General features: G+C 36.7%; 1 protein-coding gene and 1 long non-coding RNA gene across 5 annotated transcripts; one reads left to right on the plus strand and one right to left on the minus strand.

The window, feature by feature from the left end:
• Nucleotides 1-5,206: 5,206 nt before the first annotated feature.
• On the plus strand, nt 5,207-9,677 carry LOC116114644 (ruvB-like protein 1). Of its 4 annotated transcripts, XR_004125582.1 has the most exons (6): nt 5,207-5,463; nt 5,665-5,730; nt 5,814-5,911; nt 6,461-6,567; nt 7,161-7,569; nt 9,087-9,677. XR_004125582.1 is itself a non-coding variant. In XM_031400787.1 (3 exons), exons 1-3 carry the CDS (start codon nt 5,407-5,409, stop codon nt 5,970-5,972), a joined length of 282 nt encoding a protein of 93 aa, XP_031256647.1. In that variant the 5' UTR covers nt 5,207-5,406; the 3' UTR covers nt 5,973-6,109. The 4 variants fall into 4 exon arrangements, 1 of the variants encoding a protein (XP_031256647.1); XR_004125581.1 differs by having other exon boundaries at nt 6,461-7,569; XR_004125583.1 differs by lacking the exon at nt 6,461-6,567.
• Nucleotides 9,678-14,332: 4,655 nt separating this feature from the next.
• LOC116114649 lies at nt 14,333-15,748 on the minus strand. The gene is made up of 2 exons (XR_004125584.1): nt 15,654-15,748; nt 14,333-14,462 (listed from the first exon to the last, which is right to left on the minus strand). It is a non-coding gene; the product is annotated as an uncharacterized LOC116114649 (long non-coding RNA).
• Nucleotides 15,749-20,180: the final 4,432 nt, after the last annotated feature.

Here is a 20,180-nt window from a genome sequence, read left to right on the forward strand (position 1 = left end):
CCCGTTCTTTTTCTTTACGACCACGACATTCGCCAACCATTCGGGGTAGTGAACCTCTTTGATCATACCATTGCTCAAGAGCTTCTCGACCTCTTCGTTGACAATTCGGTTACGCTCTGGTGCGAATTTCCTTCTCTTCTGTTTTACTGGTGTGTGATCTAGGTCTACCTTGAGCTGATGGACCATTGCTTCCAGACTGACTCCGGTCATGTCAGCGTGGGACTAGGCGAAACAGTCTTGGTTCTGTTTGAGGAATTCTATCAGCTTCTCCCTTGTCTCAGGCTTGAGGCGGGACCCTATGTGTGTCTTTCTCTCGGGGTCATTCGGATGTATCTGTACTTCATCCAACTCTTTCATAGATGGTTGATCTGGCTCGGTCGGTGGGGTTGGGTGAGACTATAATTGCTATGAAGAGTTACCTTTGCCTTTGAAGGCATTCTTGTAGCAATCTCTAGAAGTTTTGGGGTCGCCCTTGATCTCTCTTACCCCCCACTTGGTTGGAAATCTAATCATTTGGTAGAAGGTAGATGGGACTGCCCACATGTTGTGGATCCAAGGTCAGCCTAAGATGACGTTGTATGGTGAGGGGCAGTCGATTACTAGAAAAATGGTATGTTTGTTCACTCCACTGGCGTAGATAGGAAGGATGATCTCCCTGATAGTATACTTCTGCTCAAAGTTGAAACCAACTAGCAGCGTCGGCCGCCTGTTGATGTTTGCCTCTTCTAGTCCCATAGCCTTCACTGCTTCGAGGAATAGGATGTTTGCTAAAAAGTCTCCGTCTATGAATACTCTTTTCACTAGGATGTTGGCGATCTATAGGGAGACGACTAGAGTATCGTGATGAGGAACGGTCAAGGTGACCGGCTCGTCATCTTCAAATTTAATTACCTAATAGGTGTGTGACCGTGAGACTGGATGGATGGACTAGACTTCATGGTGGTGGTTGGCTCTGGCATATCGCTTGGCTGATGAGTAACTTACCCCACTGATCTCTGATCCCCCGGAGATGAGCGAACAGAATCCTTTTGGTTTAGGTTCTTGTGGAGGTGGTGATGGTCCTTTTGAACTTTTATCGCTAATGGTGTTCTTCCCCTTATCGGTTAGCAGATCCCAGAGATGTCCCCTCTTTAGAAGTGCAGCAACCTCTAGCCGTAAGGCGATGTAGTCTATGGTGTTGTGCCCATGATCATCGTGGAACTCACACCATTTGGTCTTGTCTCTCCTTGCCTCGAGATTGAACTTGCTTGGCCACTTAACAATGGATCCCATTCCCTTCATAATCGCGATGACCTAGGTTGGCTCGACATTGAGGTTGTATTCATGTATTTTGTACGGTTCGATCTAAACTGTCTACTCTCGGTTCTCATCGGTTGGCGATCATACGTTTCTTGACTCTGCTTGAATTACATGCTGGGGGTTGGTAGCGGTGCTCCGCTGGCTTATGCTCTGGTTTCCTGTCATTCGGCCTTGAATCGTATTTGGAGTGAATCGTCCGGTTTATCTCATCCTCCTCCCATCTTATTTAAATCACTACCCGAGCCAAGGCGTCTTCCATTATGGTGCAACCCAACTTTGTAAGCTCTTTGTATAGTTCTCCGTCTGGGAGGAGACCCTTCCTGAAGGCATCCACGATTGTCTCAGGGTTACATACAGGGATGGAGATCTTCTCTTTGTTGAACCTGCTGACATACTCTCTCAGTGGCTCGCCCTTTCTCTAGTATACTCTGTATAGGTCGGCCGACAGCTTCTCGAGTTTCTTGCTGCTGGCAAACTGTTCCACAAAGGTATCGGGGAGTTGGGCGAATGAGTCGATGGATCCGTTTGAGAGATTCGTGTAACCATTGGAGTGCCAGGCCGGATAAGCTCGAACCGAAACTTTTGCACATTCAGGCTTCCCTAAGCGATCGGGGTATTAAGACAATGAACATCCGCTGCTTGTACGAGGCTATGTGATCTTCTGGGTCGGTTGTGCCATCGTACAATTTCATGTTGGGGATGGTAAACTTCTGAGGCATGTCAGCTAGGGCGATCTCATCCACGAAGGGTGAATCCGCGTAACAATGGGGCTTGTTCTTCTTGGTTGGGACCGGCATTCCTAGGATGCGTCTCATCACTGCTTCCACATCGGCCAATCTTTTAGCTAATACCTGTTCCATAGGAGAAGGGGACGCCACTAGGTCATCCCGCATGACCAGGTTGGCCTTTGCAATTGTCTTTGGCATATTCCGTTGGACCGTCCCGTGCGGTGTGATTTGGTGATTCATTGCTTCGTGCACACCTTGGGAGCCTAGATCTTCATTCATTCCTTCTGGTTAGATGACTCCCATGGTAACAGTTCTGGTGTTTCGCCCTCCATGAATGGTCAGTGGAGTCGTCTGGTAGTCACTTGGTTCGTCAGGATGGACGGGCTCGAGTGTTATGGTTTGTTGGGTTTGGCCATTCAACCCGTGGGGGTGAGCCGAGCTGAATGGGGTTTGTGTTGGGAAGGTTAACTGGAGGTAATATGGGATGGTAAGAATGGGTTGATCTTACGGGTTCAGGCTTTCTGTCACTGGACTGTATTGATCTTGAGGTTGGGATGGGTCGGCTTGATAGTGTTCTGTTGGCGTATCTTTACCTCCATGTGTCAGGACAGAATCGTCGACCGCCGATGAATTTAACGGATGCAGCTTTTTGCCGAAGACCAAGGGTCGGTGCTCTAGCGTATGGAGAGGTTGCATGGATGGAACAGGGGCGCGGAACCGATTGGGGGGTGCCTGGCCAGGCAGGAACTCTAGATCATAGAATTGACTCACCTTCTCCTTAAGAGACTGGTTTTCTGATCTGATGGATGCGTTTTCGGTCTGGATTGCATTGTTCTCGGCTTCCAGTGCGGCTACCTTGTCCGAGTTCTATTGCATGAGAGCGGTCAGAGCCTCCAATTTGGCCTCGAGGCCGAGATTAGCATTGTCGGAGTTGTCAACCATGGAAAGTTCCTCTACATAGCAAGGTTCGTCAAGCCGAATGATTGCTAGAGGCCCCACGGTGGGCGTCAAACTGTAGACATAAAAATCTACCTGTACGGAAGGGGGGTCTAATCCCGTGAGGTTGAGGCCACTAGCGATCCGCTGCAGCTGCACACGTAGAGAAACAAACGTGTGAAGCGAATAGGAAACACCGAGGTGGTGTTTGCCGTAGGCACTAAGAGGCTAGTATAGTGAGGGCTAGGAAGTGGAGAGGTTACTAGAAGTCTAATCGGAGTCTGTGACTACGGCAGTGATGTGAAGCTCTCAAGTAGGAGCTTCGGGTGTGAAGGTGTAATGTAATGTGTCCCTTGTGAGAGGGCTGACCTCTGTTTATATAGCGACTGTCTGGTCTCCCAATCCTGGTGGGAGTAGGAGTTCTAGTGTGACTCTGATGCAAACCCTAGAAGAATTAGGGTCGTGGCAAGCTGTCTTACCAGTGTCCGGATAGGAAGGTGATTCTGATTAGGAAAGTAACTTCGAGTAGGAAAGTGTTCTGAACAGGAAGGTGACCTTGGATAGGAGATTGTTCAGGAATAGGAAAATATTTTAAGGGGGCTATGGGCTCTGGACTCGTCCATGGACCTAGATAATGGACTAGGATTAGCAGGCTCATGCCCAGGTGGTTTGGACCGGCTGTATCTTTTATCAAATGGGCCTAAACCGGATTGGGTTGCATCGGGATAGGGCTTGGCTTCTCCTTCACTGTCAAGCCCGTTTTTCTATTTGGGCTAAGGACGATTTTTGGCCCTAACAGTTACAAAAACATTTTTTTTGCAACTACCCGTTAGTAGCTAAATTAGTTGCGATTAATTAAGAATGTAGTAGTAACTATTATGATTAGTTACAGAAAAATTAAATTTCCAAAATATCCCATATTTGGACAATAATTACAAGGGCCCAAGGCATTTTTAGCAATAAATGTTTGTGTTCATATTAACAATAATTGCAAAAAATTATATATAACAACTAAATTCGGTTTAGTTGCCAATTTAAGTTGAAAAATTCATCTTCCCCCCAAATTATTTGTTCCCACCAGACTTGCAACTATAACTAATTTTTTCGTGTCTAAAAATTTAGTTGCAAATTGATTTGTTTGCAAAATATAATTATATTTAAAAATTAAACAATTAATCAATGTTCTGAAAACCAGACCAGACAATGACCCGTTCAAGGGTCTGGTTTCCGGTTTGACCGGTTGGATCGGTCAGTTGGACGATAATTTATAAAATTTTTGTAGTCCCTGAAGGTTTGAAATTCATCAAAAACACCCCTATATACTCCCTTAAGGTTTGAAATCTATCTAAAACACCCCTGTCGCGCGAAGATTCTGGTGAATGGTGGAGGTAGCGACGATCGACGGCCAATCGAAGCTGGAATCTTGGGGCTTTTGATGTGTAGGTGTCGGCGACTTTGATGGTGTGCCAAGGAGTTCCATCGGCGCCGGAAATCGCTGGAATCAACAAAAGAAGTCTGACGATCGCATGAAGTTTAGGTGGACGGCGAGCGACGATGGCTGGACAACGGCCACTGAAAATGGCAGGGTTTTGTAGTGGAGATGTCGTCAAGTCTAATGGCGGTGATTTCTCCCTCGATCGGTGTCGGAATCTGGCGGGATTCAACTGTGATTGGACCACGATTCGGCACTATTCCGGCGGTCTAACTGCGGTCCAATCTGGTTTAAATGTAATTAACGGTTTTTGAAGTATTTCGAACCAGAAATGCCGCCGGTCACCGGTCGAACCGGTCCGACCGGACGGTCCGATCCAGTTTTCAGAACCTTGCAATTAATTACAAGCCTTACTTTTTAAAGTTATTTACAAAAAAACCCTAAGATATATAAATCAAGCCTTTCCCCAAATTCCCAATCTTCTCCACGCAAATCCCTACCTATTTCCCCAAACTCCCAATCTCATAACCTTACCTACCTCTTCTCTTCTCCACGCAAATCCCTCCCTGTTTCCCCAAATTCCCAATTTCTTCTCCACGCAAATCCCTACCTATTTCCCCAAACTCCCAATCTCATAACCTAACTCTTCTCTTCTCCACGTAAATCCCTATCTATTTCCCCAAACTCCCAATCTCATAACCTAACTCTTCTCTTCTCCACGCAAATCCCTACCTATTTCCCCAAATTCCCAATCTCATAACCTTACCTACCTCTTCTCTTCTCCACGCAAATCCCTCCCTATTTCCCCAAATTCCCAATCTCATAACCTTACCTACCTCTTCTCTTCTCCACGCAAATCCCTCCCTGTTTCCCCAAATTCCCAATTTCTTCTCCACGCAAATCCCTGGCGATTACCCCAATAGAAGAAGTTTCAGTTGGTGCTCATTTGATGGATTGATGGACCACGTCAGACTTGGTATGTATTGTGTTAGGAAACTGGTAATGGGTTAGATGATGAAGCCGAGGAAAACAGAAATTACTGAAAAACTACGTCAAGAAATAAATAAGGTTCTACTTTGAATCCTCTTTGTTTTGTCATTTACCAGAAAAGCACTTGATATGCCTTTCCATGACCTCAATAATTGCATTGAAAAAATAATAATAATAATAAGGATGACGAGTCTGCAATGGTCTATAATCTCAACTGTCGCACTTCTAAGATTTACCTGTAAATGTAATGCTTTGACTGAAAATTTTCACCGATGCCAGGTTGTTAATCAGTATATTGATGAATGTGTGGCAGAGCTTGTACCTGGAGTTCTATTCATTCATGAGGTTCTCTCCTAAACCCATTTTGTTTCTATATATGTATATATATGTTCAGATTTGTTGTATGTTTCTTATGTTACAATCTCCAGGTTCATATGCTGGACATGGAGAGCTTTTCATACTTGATTCGTAGCTCACTATCTCCAATCGTAATCCTTGCTACAAATAGAGGAATATGTAACGTATGGTATGATACCTCTTGTGCTGATATTGAAAATGTTAGAATAGTTATACCAACCTTTTCTTAAATCACAGTTTGGTCTAGCTTTATTAACACAAAGCTGTTGTCTTGTGTTTCCATTCATCTATGCTAGAAGCTGGCAAATAATTGTGGTACTTTTCAGCTATTCATTTAAGTTATGATATGACAAATGAGTAGATAATACCTACTGCTCAGCCTGAGTTTTGTTTTATTGCTATTTGGAGACTGGAAATTTGCATTTCTTGATTTCCCTATATATAATCATATATTCAATAACTAACAACATGGTCTGCTTCACCAAGTAGAAATAGAAGGTGCTTGATTAATTGTCCGGTCAGTAATTTTGACATCTGTTATGAGGCCAGAATGCTAGTTTGGAAAAACTTAACTTGAAAATTTGTAGGGTCATTTGATCTTAGAACTAGAAAGATAACTTGAGGATGAATAAAATTTAGGGACTTATGAAAAGAACAACAAAATTTGAAGATCGTTGGAAGCATTAACTTGACTAATGCATCATTCTTCTATATATAGAAAAAGTAAATAAATAAATCTCTGAGAAGATATGCCTGCTGCAAACCTTCTTGAGGCCTGAGCATTTGGATATACAGGCGGTACTTCAAAATGAAGCTTCATGGCTGGTATGGCTACTGACCTTCTTTTATTGTGGGAAGTTTATTTTGTTTGGATTGAAATTAATCTTACACTGCTTATTGTAGGACTAGGCATAGTTTTCTAAGTGTTTTTGATGTGATGGTGGTGCTGTAATTGAGCATTTTTAATGCTTTATATTATGATTGCCTTTTGTTCCATTTAAATTGTGAACTTCAATAAATAAATATTAGAGAATGTGAACTGAATGGTTGATGTATCATCGTAACATAAATATTTTTTATTGTTGCTCAAGAAGTGAAATATAGGTTCTAGAATAAAAAGAAAAACCATAGAGAGAAGACCAGTCCCCTGTTTTTATAGTTCTAATTTTAGACAGAACGTGATAAACAAAATGATAATTATGTTAGAATAGGCAGTATTTTGAAAACACTAGATGAAGTTACAGAGATGGGCATATGCTTAAATTTACACACTTAATTGGACTATTATGATTAGACGTTAGATGCAGCATTACTATGGCTCCAAAGGAAAGGGAAATGTCTGGCTGCATGCATGTTCCACTGGCCATCTTATTCTTTGTGTTTTATAAATATTATGTTCCTAATCCCACATCTTTCAGTTAATATGGGAAATTGTGGAATATAAATAAGGTGAACAAGTAATGCAGATCATGCCACAAGAGACTTGGTTCAATTTCATTGATCCGGGCGGGAAAGTCCTCAGGCCTTCTTCTGCAGAGATGTGCAGTGTCGTATGAAGGAACTTTAATGGATAAAGTTCTTGGAACCGCGGTGGTTTCAAGAACTTTATCCAGCACAAAAAGAAAAAAGTATTTAATATGATTCACCTATACAAATATACAACTTTGTTTTCCTGTTTACTAATTTTATTTCAATTTATGGTCAATGATGATATGAACTGTTAAGGCGCACCAACTTGGGGAGTCTGTCGGTCCTATACAATTATTTCATGACACTTGTTGGAGCGCCGAGAAAGGGTGGATTAATGAACAAGCAAGAGAGCTATATGTAAGTTGATTATCTTCAATTATCGATATATGAAATGTCTTACCATTCAATTGGGTATAAATGTATTGTTTTTCCGTAACTGTTCCATACTGCCATGCTTTTATTGTTTTAATTTGAGTCTCATTGCATTTCTCTGTCATCTTTTGACCTGTAGTTATGTTGGTGCTTGTGCATTTGTTTGATATTGGCATTTAGTTTTCTTGAGTGTTACCAAACTTTTATAATTTTGCTGTGGTTTGCTATTGATATGTTACAAACATTGCAGGATAAGGCTGAAATTTAACTTGTGTTATATTGTTTCTCTTAATTGAACTTAACAGTTTGTATTTTTTAAAGCAGAAAGTTGGAGTTTCTTCTAGTAGGAAAAACCTGTTTCATGGTTTATGTAGATATTTTAAAGTATCTTCTAAGCATTTTTGCGTCAGTTGTCATCCATCCTAGGGACATGCTACCACTAAAAGTGCAATTTTAGGAGCCTATAAGAGCATTTTATTTTCAGAGTAAATATGTAACTTTAAAATATCACCTAATGGAGGTCTAGATTCTACTGAGGATTTTATGATCTAGATATTATTATTGTCTGAATTTATAATTTGAATGTCGTATCGCTGAACTTGGACGGATGAGATTAGATTTTTTTTTTTTTTTTTTTAATTTGTGTGTATGTGTGTGTGAAGTCTTCCTCCATGGAATTGAGATTCAGCTTGATTGAAACCACCTAAATCAGAATGATTTAAAATTGTGCACATCATCTTCTGAAATGAATTTTCTCACTACACTAGATCTTGTGCTGGCATTAGTGTGCATTGATCAATGATCATAATCTATTTAAATGAGATGTAGTTTTCATTCTTCTCTTTGGGCACCTTTCCTGATTTGTACACTTGGAATGAATCTGTTATTTTTGAACAATTCAACTTCATGATTGCTGAAGATCATGTATGTTAGTGGAGTTTTTACAGTGTGGTAGTGTATGTCCTTGGGAGCTCTGCTAGCAATGGCAGAGAACCATGGCTTTGTTTTGCCTCTTGGAGAATTAAAACACTTTGAAAATGGGAAATGCATATGTACAGATTTATACTTCTTGATGAGTAATACTGAACTAATCAACTTCCATTCCGTATCACCATAGCAGCCTTGCCACATCACTTTTATGATATTTACAAAACGCAACAACCGTTATCTTTCCAATTACTTAGCATGTTTATGCATGGATATGTGATTGTAAATTTGTTGCTTATATGTGTATAAGAAAATTCTCAGATGTAGACATCCACATTTTTTTTTAATCTAGACCTCCATTAGGTGATGGTAATAAACTACAAAACATATAATTTCACACTTTTCAATATAAAAACTTTATGTCAGAATTTGTCTTTTAGTATTAGATTGATAATGTTTGATATACTTGCTTCTCTACTCCATCAAATTTATTTTTGTTTGGTGCTGCAGTATTCTTTTATGTTGCTATTTAGTTTGTTGGTTGACTTATTGGTTATGTATTCAATTGATGGTAGGAAAAAATGATAGAGCTGCAAGATGAAACACAAGCAGGGGAAAGTGAAAAAACTGAAGTTGAAATATGTGAGGAAGTTCTGGGTAAAGCTTCCGGATTTAACCAGAATTTTGCATTTTCACAGACTGAGCATCAATCCACTGCAACAGAAGCAGAGTTAAGGTGTATTGTGCAACAACAAGAAAATAAGATTAAGTAGTTGGAGGAGCAACTCATCTTATTTGATCAACAAAAAGAGAAAATAAAAAGCCTTGAACACCAACAATTTGTTCTGTTGGAGATGATGAAGCAGCTAACTATAGCCCTTGAACTACATCAATCTGATAAAGCTCCAACTCGATAGCCATTGCCATCTCCACCGGATGAAGACTCATCCTCATCAGCTACAGCTATTTCAAAAACCGCAACTGGTGACACTTGACATGCTAACGGTATTGATGGTTATTTTTTTGTTGTATGGGCAGTAGATATTTTGAAATGGGGGTAGAACCATCTTTTTAGGATTGTTTGCATATATATGTTAGATGGTGCACATAGGGTGGGCATTTTTTTGTTAGTTATGCACAGATAGATAGGTAGTGGGGAAAATGTGGGTGCATGCTATTTTTTTTTTTTTTTTTTTTAATGCACATGTGATAGTGCATATTGGATTTTTATTGCTCATCATGCATAAAAATTCATGTATGGGCTATATATATGTATGAAAATATGATATTTGATTTAGTGATCAGATTTGTATATTGTGTCAATTATTTTGTTGATGTTGAATGTATAATGTAGGTCAATACGAAATGCTCTAAAAAAAAAACACACATTTTGCAACTAATATTTTACTAGCAAAAAATAATTTAGCATAATTGCATTCCGTTGGAAGTCAAATGCTCAAAAAAACACATTCTGCAACTAATGTTTTAATAGCAAAAAGTAATTTAGTTTAATTGCTTCCACAATCAGCGTCTAAAAAATGATTACAATTAACCACTAAATTTTGGTTACCAAATGATACATTCGTCCACTAATAAAATAGTCATGAAAATTTATTGGATTTCACATTCAGCGTCTAAAATGATTATAATTAATCACTAAATTTTGGTCACCAAAAGATATATTTGGCCACTAATAAAATAGTTACGAAAATCTATTGGATTCCACATTTAGCGTCTAAAATTACTAGAATTAACTACTAAATTTTGGTCACCAAAAGATACATTTGGCCACTAATAAAATAGCCGCGAAAACCGTTTGGATTCTACATTCAGCGTCTAAAAGTATTACAATTAATCACTAAAGTTTGGTCACCAAAAGATACATTCGTCGACTAATAAAATAGTTGCAAAAGCCTTTTACGAAATTACCCTTATACCTTTGGCATCAAATTTTTGTGGCATTCGCGACAAATTATTAGACACTAAAAGGTACATTTTGCAACTAATTGATTAGTCGCTATACAATTTTATCAAATTACCCTTTACTTATTAGCGTCTAAGTTGGGGGACTATTTTGACCAGCAATTAGCGACTAATTTGCTAGTCGCTAAAAAAAAACTTTCCGCATCTAAATAAAAATTTAGACGCACAAACAATCTATGACAGCGATACTGCAACTAAGGGGCGACTACGAAATTTAGACGCAAAAAATGCTTAGCGTCTAAATCTGACTTTCTGTGTCTAATTTTGCTAGACGCCGAAAGGCATTTTTCTTGTAATGATGCAAGGTTTAAGCTCGAAACGCCCGTTCCTAAATGATAAATGCTCATTCCCAACTCCAAGCCATCCCCTAGAATACTCTTCGATATTTTGAAGATAACTTTGGATAGAGAGATCCAAATTAGGTCATTCATGTGGATTTGGAAGAATAATACAAAGGGCTAAAACTTTTATGTTCATCAGTTCACCCAGATCAACCAGGATCGAGGATAAAATCAAGATACAAGTTTATAGTCTGGCAAAATCAACATCCAGAACTATTATTGAGTATTTTGGATATATCTTTGGCTAGAGAGCTCCAAATCGGGTTATTCTAGCGGACTTGGAAATATAACTAAAATGGCTAAAACTTTGATGTTTGTCACTTGGCCAGATCATTTGGTATCAAGAAGAAAATCACGATATGAGTTGATGGTCTAGTAAAATCAAGATCTAGAACATCTCTTCAATATTTCGGGGATACCTTTGCTATAGATATCAGAATTACGTGATTCTTGTGGTGTCGAAAATATAATAATTTAGAGGGATAAAGCTTTCGTGTTTATCACTTTGCCCAAATAATCCGTAATCATGGAGAAAATCCCATTTTAAAAGAATGAATGGTCATTCGTCTATCCTCAAGCTGTTCTAGGCATGAACGTGCCCATTCCATAAACTCATTCATGGTTTTGCCAAATTTTGGAAAAAATGGAGATTTAGAGTGGAACGACCATTCATCATGAATGAATGCTCGTTCATCAATTTCCCAAGCTTTTCTATGCATGCACAACACCGTTCCACCAAGTTGTTCATAATTTTGGAAACTCTGGACAGGTTGCAAAGACTGGTCTATAACTTTCTCTAGAGAACTCCAAATTCAACTTTGTAAGATGTTTGAGAAAGCTGACTGAAAGAGCTTTCTAATGATGTATAGGTTTCACATATCAAAAGCAACTAACGTCCGTTACTAACAAAAGAACGGCCATTCTAGATCTAGATTTCAAATTTAATTTATGACTATTGGAGTCAGGAATGGCCATTCGTGATATTGTAACACCTATTCCTCCTACTTTTACATGTAAAATTTTCTCAACGGCTATATTTTTAAATCAAAGTTTAAAAGCTCACTTCGAAGAAGAGTGAAGGAGAGAAGAAGTGCAGCAAACAAGTCCTACATTCTTGCAACATCAAAATACTCTTTGAGCTAATTCATAGGGACATTTGCAACCCAACATAAGTTGCATGTCTGATAAAGAAAAAAAAATATTTTTTATCTTTTCTCTCACTTTTTTCAGGACCTTTTTACATGTGTCATAATATCCTTAAGTAGTCCTAGGGAATAAAGTTTCTTTTTCTGATTTGTTTCGTGGTCCAAACCAAAACAAATGAATTCTTTCCTTATTTGACAAACATGGGTCACCCCTTGTTAGCTGACTGACACTATAGTGTGAGCAAGAAACCCTACATTATATAATACCCTTTCTTGCGTGTATAAATCGAACCTTTTGACATTTTGTTTCATTGTACTCTAAAATTTTTAGAGTATTCTTCTCTTAAGGTTCAAAGGTTCATTTCCATTTTGTGCCAAAACCTCACCATATCAACATAGACTTGATGGTTCTTGGAACGTGGTTCCTTTGCTATGCTGGTGCGTGCATCAGTGCTTGAAGCTTGGTGGTTCACAAGTTATTCTCGGTGGTTCCCGGCGTGAAGAAGATCCGGAGAGTTGCTACATGTTAAGGATTTAGAGTGTGGTGCTAAGTGTAAAGTTGAACAAAGAGTTCTTTTTACTATATCTTAGATCAAGTTTGAAATATATTTGTAAGTGTTTTAACTTAGTGGATTGTTTCGATTTGGACAAGGTCCCATGGATTGTGGCTAAAAGTGGATTTAGCCGAACCATGTATATAGTTGTGTTCTTATTTTCACACTTGTGTTTGATGTGTTAAATTGGAAATGTTTTAATCTACTTGGTATTATTTCGCTGCACTTAAAATGGATAACCACACTCTAAAATGAGTTAAACTACAACTCTCTCCCCACAAGTGGTTATAAGAATGTCCTGATAAGTTGCTTTAGTTGATCCTTATCCACTTTGCTTGTTTTTGTGTGCATCAAGTGGTCTGGTTGTTAGACGAAATATGATTTGTGTTGCATTTTCTTTTTAGATCTGTTGTGGTGTCTATGTGTGCACTACAGTTTCTTGTGTTAGCATCTCTCACTACAAGAAAAATGTCTTTCAGCGTCTAGCAAAATTAGACGCAGAAAGTAAAATTTAGCCGCTAAATCATATCTCGCGTCTAAATTTCGTAGTCGCCATGTAGTTTGGAATCGCTATCGTAGAAAGTATGGGCTGTCTAAATTTTTGGTTGACACAGAAAGTTTCTTTTTAGCGACTAGCAAATTAGTCGCTAATTGCTTGTTAAAATAGTCCTCCTATTAAAACGCTAATTGTTCAAGGTAATTGGTAAAATGTATCACGATTAATCAATTAGTTGCAAATGTACCTTTTAGTGTCAATATTTTGTCACGAATGCCACAAAAATTAGACGTTAAAGGTGTGAGGATATTTCGTAAAAAGTTTTCGCAACTATTTTATTAGTCGACGAATATATCTTTTGGTGACTAAAATTTGGTAGTATATTGTAATACTTTAAACAATGAATGTAAATCCAAAAGGTTTTTGTAACTATTTTATTAGTGACCAAATATATTTTTTGGTGACCAAAATTTAATGGTTAATTGTAGTCTTTTTTAGACACTGAATGCGAAATCCAAAAAGTTTTCGCGATTATTTTATCAGTGGACGAATGTATCTTTTGATGCCCAAATTTAATGATAATTATAATATTTTAAGACGCTGAATGTGAAATTTAAAAAGTTTTCGCGACTATTAGACAAATGTATTTTTTGGTAACCAAAATTTAGTAGTTAATTCTATAACTTTAGACACTGAATGTGGAATACAATTATGCTAAATTACTTTTTGCTACTAAAAAATTAGTTGCAGAATGTGTTTTGTTTTAAGCATTTTGTATTGACCTAGTTTATACATTCAACATCAACAAATAATTGCACCTATAAAATCTGATCACTAACTCATATACAATTTTCATACATATATATTTATATATATACATGAATTTTTATGCATTAAAGAAATAAAATCCAAAATGCACTATCAGTGGCATAACAAAAAAAAAAAAAAAAAAGTATGCACCCCCATTTTCATCACTAGCTATCTATTTGTACATAACTAACAAAAAATGTCCACCCCATGTACACCATCTAACAGATATATGCAAACAGTCTTAAAAAGATGGTTCTACCCCCAGTTAAAATATCTACTACCCATACAACAAAAAACTAACCATCAATATCTAGAGTATCTCAAGTGTCACCAGTTGCCTTTTTTGAAATGTTGTAGCTGATGGACGAGTCTTCAGTAGTTGGAGATGGCGATGGCTGTCGAGTTGGAGCTTATCAGATTGTTGTAGTTCAAAGGCTATAGTTGCTACTTCATATCTCCAACAAAACAAATAGTTTTGTCAAGGCTTTTTTATTTCTCTTTTTGTTGATCAACTAAGACGAGCTACTCCTCCAACCGTTCTGGTGACCTTAGATGCATTTCACTCTATCATTGACAATACATTGGCTATCATCCGGGTGTTCATTCTTTATCTTATGATTTCCTACAATATAGTGCAAACCAAAGTTCTTAGCAATCTACATTACTTCCCATCATTAACAAGATCATACAGTTAGTTTAAGGGTAGAGATAACCATACTTGGCGGTGAAGGGCCAGGGGGACGACCAAGGAAAAGAAGAAAGGCAAGTAGATTGAATATTTTATCATTAATGAAAATATACATGCAAGTGCAATGACACATTTGATCGGACATCATCATCTTAATATGAAGCAATCATCCATTAAAGTGAAACTTCATGGAAAAACCAAATGTTATCAACGAATTTCATTTGTCACCAAGTGAGCATAACTACTCTGCAATAAGCACAGGCTGACTCATATTGAAAAAAGTCCACGCTAACCATTTTGGTTCATATCATGTGTACATAGGGTCTGCAAACACTAGACATTGGGAGCACATCAGCGTGTGTGTCAGAGAAGCAGCAAGGAATAAAAAGAAAAAAAATGGAAAGTTTATAACAGCATTCATCCTGTTTCCAGATACAACAACTGCTCAGGCTTCCCAATGAAAAAGAAACAGGGAACAGATGACAGAACTACACTACAACAAACAAAGAGAAAAGCAAGATTACAATTTTGATTAATTCAATCTAGAAGGTTCACCAGACAGTCAAATTTCAATTTTTTTTCAATTGAAGAGTAGAAAGACAATAATTTGATTTAAAAAACACGACAAGAACTTGAACTCCTCCAGTAAGAATAGAGTTGAAGCTTATTGTTACTGCCGTCATTTCCGCTTGCCTAACCCAAAAAAATATTAATAAAACAAAGGTTTTTATTTATTATCTTTTTTAAAGAAACAATAATCACCCAAAACTTGAATCCAAAAATCATCCAAAGCTGCAACGAAAGGCACATCAAACTCATGACAGACAAATTCTAAAAGCAGAACATTCTACTGGCTTCAATGATATCAAATTGCTATGAATAATCACAGGACAAATCAAATTACATACAAAACTATACCCAGCCCACCCCAATCACCGGAACAACATCTAAGTGACAAAAATGAAATTGAACAGTCTACTGCAAATTTAAAAATCATGACAATTCTAAAAGCAGAAGTGATTCTTGATTAACAAAAACCAGTTTCTTTACAATGGTTACAAATTATAGAAATATGTCATTGAAAACAATAATAAGATAAATAAAGGGAAATGAAATAGAATTAACCTGAAAATTGATAGCTTTTGTCTTAAGATCAGAAGGCAAAAATGGATGCTAAGGATACTTCTCTGCCAGATACTACAAGCAAGGCCAATTTATACTAAAAAATCCCTCCATATTCACAAAAGTGACACAAGATAATATAAAATAAAGAGTATCAATACTGACCATGTAAATAGCAAAATCAGAAAGAAGAACATCTCCATCTACCAAAACCGGCACATAACCAGAGATTGAGGTTTCTAAACTCTACAAAAAAAAAAAAAAAAAAAAAAAAAAAGTTCAATTATCAAACAAATCAAAGTCAAACCCCGTCCATTTTGGCCATCTGGTATTGTAATTATCCTCAAAACCAAAAGCAAAATCACCAGGACTGTTTTGCTCTTCCTTCACCAAGTTCACAGCTTTATATTCATATCCAACCCTGCAATCAATACTCAAATACCCGACCCAAATTTCAAATATTTTTCAATTGAAGAGTAGAAAGACAATAAATTAATTAAAAAAACACGACAGAACTTGAACTCCTCCAGTAAGAATGAGTTGAAGCTTATTGTTGTCGTCATTTCCGCTTGCCTAACACCTAACAAATAGTTAAAAACGAAAGGGTTTTTTATTTATTTATCTTTTTTAAAGAACAAAATCACCCAAAATTGAATCCAAAAAATCATCCAAAGCTGCAATGAAAGGCACATCAAACTCATTTTAGGCAACTAGCAATGCTAAAAACTAAGAACTTAAAAAAAATTAAAAATCCCCACACCACAAAGCTTGTTCTTTAAACAACAATGAAAGCATTATATAAATAAAATTTAAAATGGGAAAACAAAATACCTGGCCACAAACACACAGCAAATATCATCATCTTTTTTCGAACAGTAATGGCCACCTTCATTACTCCATCCACCATTTCTTTATCATAGTTTTCCATACAATCTGAAGATTCATGTTCCCACACAGATCAGCTTCACAATGACCGAAATGCCCTAACTCTCCCTTCACAAACCCTTTCTTCTCTTCAATAGCCCAGATTGATTAATCCATTCAACCTTTTGCCCTAATCGCAAAGAGAAGAAGATTGAGAGGACAGACCAATTAGACAAATCCCAACGAGAAGAAGATTGAGAAAAAAAGAGCAATCAGAAGATTGATTGAAAAGATTTGAGAAGAAGATTGATTGTTGCAACGAGAAACCTCTGCAATTCAGTGGAAGAGCGACAAAGAGAGATTTTGGCGAAGAGAGGGAAATGTTCTCGTTTTTCGCGGAAGAACGAGTTTTTGGGCGCCGAAATTTTGGGTAGAAGAAATGGGTTATTCTAATAGTTATAACCTAGCTTTGATTTAATGAAAAATAGGTGAGAATTTGCCTTGGTGAAATTTTGAGGTGGGAAAATTTGTTTTATTTTATTATTTCTTTTCTTTTTTTTTAAACCGGGTTTGGGGTTTTAATTTTCTTTAATTTTAGATTTATAATCTTTTTAATTTAAATTGCTTTTTTTATTTTAATGAAAAAATGTTTACTTTTTAATGTTTTTTAATAAAATCGACTTCGTTTTTCTCATTTCTATGGACCAAAACCGAATCGATTTCCCCGATAACTAGAAAACCACTTCGGTTCCCATTTGGTTTGATTTCTACATTTTTTTGAACACTTCTACTTTTGGGTGTTGGGGATATGCCTCGATAAGAACTCACCAAAGTTAACAAACTCCGTCAAAATAGACACAGAGTAAGCTCAGAGTCATTAAGCAAGTCGTCATCTATTGAATGAGAGTGGTAGAAACGAGAACTTTTTTCCAGTGTCGAAAATAGGTCGACTATGAGGGTTTACAAAAATGAGTGAATAAGGGTAAGCATAAGTTTTAAGGAAAAAATTGTGGGAGTAATGAATGAAAAATTGGTGGCAAAAAATGGGCAGGAAAAGTCTTAGGCAAATTTTTTTTTTTTTTTTCTGTTTTTTATCTATATAATCCTTCACAGTTTTTAACGGTCAGGAGTGACTACATAGTCAAGAACAAGATTTGCAAATTTTATTTTTAACCAATTTCTGACTATAATAACTGTCAAGAATCATCCAAAATGGTCAAAATTATTTCAAATTCTTGACAGTTCACAAATGGTCAACAATCAGTTAAAAATTACAATTCTTGATAGTTTTTTTAAAACGGTCAAAAAAATCTGTTAACTCTTCTGTCCAGGAAGGGTTTTTCTAGTAGTGAAGATCCTTTTCATATAGCCATACGATAGCGTTTCTAGTTTTATATGAACAAAAACTAATTTCCACTTTCCCTTTCCTTGTTTACACTTATTCAAAATTTGAGTTGCAGCTTGCACACAAACATTCACAAAACCCATGTGTAACCAAAACAAAAACAGTCTATGGTAATCAGATGAAAGAGAAGACAAAAAAAAATCACACATTACGAAGTTAAACCCACCCATTTAGGAACGTCACTACAACAGAACTTAAACAAATTAAAGCAAATGTTGTGAAGAAACGGATTGAAAATCAAACTATAAAATTAAAATACCATCCGTAAAAGAATGAGCTTTAACATAAAATAAAAAAAAGTTACCTTCAATGGGTAATGAGACGGCAAAAGTAGAATCAAAGAGATGGTAATGTAGGCGGCAAAAGTAGAATCAAACAATACATTGATTTGGTTACTAGTAGTATATATTATTTTTAATACCCATATTTAGTGGCTACATTTTTGTTGCAAAAACCTATTAACAATAATAACTTTAGTTGCCAAAATAACATACCCAAAATTTCAATTTATTTCAAGCGAGAACATGGGGCGCTCAAAATTTACCACACATTTGGCAACTAAAATCTTAGTTGCCAAAAGAAGATAATTTGTAACTAACTAATTAGTTACGCAACAGTAATTTTAGTCATAAATTAAAATAATATTTTTTCATTTTATCGGGAAAATTGGGTTCAAAAAAATTCATCAACTTTTAGCGACTAAATACATTTTAGTTGCTATACATGAGTTTTTGCAACTAGTTGTAATATGCACAAAATAATTAGTTGCCAAATGTACCCTGGGCCCTTTGTAATTATTGTCAAAAGCTTGGATATTTCGGTAATTGTATTATTTATTTTGTAACTAATAAAAATAGTTACAAATTAATTAATAAATATTTGCATATAATTTAGCAACTATTCAGTAGTTGCAAATAATTGTTTTCTGTAACCATAATTTTAGTTGCAGAATCCCTTGTTGTAGTTGTCAATTGTGTTTGTGTAAGAATTGGCAACTAAATAAATTAGTCGCTGATGTGATATTTTGGGCAACAAATAACAGTAGTTGCAAAATATTAATTTCGCTAAAGGCAGGTATAAATGGGCCCTGGAATTTTATTCCCTTTGGCCAACTAATTAGAATTTAGTTACTAAATGTACGGTATCTGCAACTATTTTTGCCTAGTTGCAAAAAAAAATGGTTGCAAAAAGTACTTTTTCTTGTAGTGTCTCTGATTGTTTTTCGTCATGAGCTTCTTCACTAAAGGTGGATCTACTCATAGACCACCTCTGTTAGAAGGACCTAACTATTATACATAGAGACCTAGGATGCGTGATTTTCTTAAGTCTATTGATGAAAGAGTTTGGTCCACGGTTGTGAATGGTTGGACAACCCTGGTTATTGTCGAAAATGAAGTGTCTAGACCAAAACCTGTTGGTAGTTGGACTACTGATGAGTTAACTCTTGCAAACTATAACTCTAAAGCCATTCATGCCCTTTTTAATGCTGTTAATGTGAACCAAATGAAAGTCATAGCTAATTGTGAGCTTACTAAAGATGCTTGCGATAGGCTTCAAGTCAAGAATAAGGGAACTAGTGCCGTTAAAAGAAATATGCTTAGAAGACTTGTCATTGATTTTGAAAATCTAAACATGGATGAGGATGAGACTATAACTAATTTCTATGGTGGAGTTTGTGATATTTCTAATGAGTGTTTTGCTTTGGGAAAAACATATACTAATGATGAACTTGTTAGGAAAGTGATTTGCTCTTTACCTTGGAGATTTATGTCAAAGGTCATCACCGTCAAAGAATGTCGAGATGTGGATGCTATGAACATTGATGAACTCATTGGCTCTCTTCAAACCTATGAACTAAATCTAAAATGTTGGGACAAACAGAAAGCGAGCAAAGGTTTGGCTCTCAAACATGAGGTTGATTCTGATCCTTTTGATGATTGTGATTTAAGTTCATTGGATGATGAAAATTGTGCTTTACTTACAAAGAATTTTGCTAAGTTTCTTAAGAAAAACATGAAAAAGCCTCATAATGGTGGTTATGGCCGAAAAGCTTTTGTGAAAAAGTCTTATGACCATCAAACCCCTGGTACCTTTACAAAGAAGTTTTCAAAAGATAAAGAAAAGAAAAATAAAGGTATCAAGTGTTTTGAATGTGAGGGCTTTGGGCACATACAATCTGAGTGTGTTAATACACTGAAAAATAAGAAATGTAAGGTCATAGCTGCCACTTTGAGTGAGAGTGAGCATGATGAAAGTGAAGA

This window comes from Pistacia vera, unplaced genomic scaffold (assembly GCF_008641045.1).
Source record: "Pistacia vera cultivar Batoury unplaced genomic scaffold, PisVer_v2 Contig716, whole genome shotgun sequence".
In the NCBI taxonomy this organism is placed as follows: domain Eukaryota; kingdom Viridiplantae; phylum Streptophyta; class Magnoliopsida; order Sapindales; family Anacardiaceae; genus Pistacia; species Pistacia vera.

Bases quoted from the DNA above. Each gene is read 5' to 3' on its own strand.
- LOC116114644 (XM_031400787.1), top strand. From the start codon at position 5,407: ATGATGAAGCCGAGGAAAACAGAAATTACTGAAAAACTACGTCAAGAA. The intron at 5,464-5,664 runs GTTCTACTTTGA...CACCGATGCCAG, and splicing joins TACGTCAAGAAATAAATAAG to GTTGTTAATCAGTATATTGA. The intron at 5,731-5,813 runs GTTCTCTCCTAA...TACAATCTCCAG, and splicing joins GAGTTCTATTCATTCATGAG to GTTCATATGCTGGACATGGA.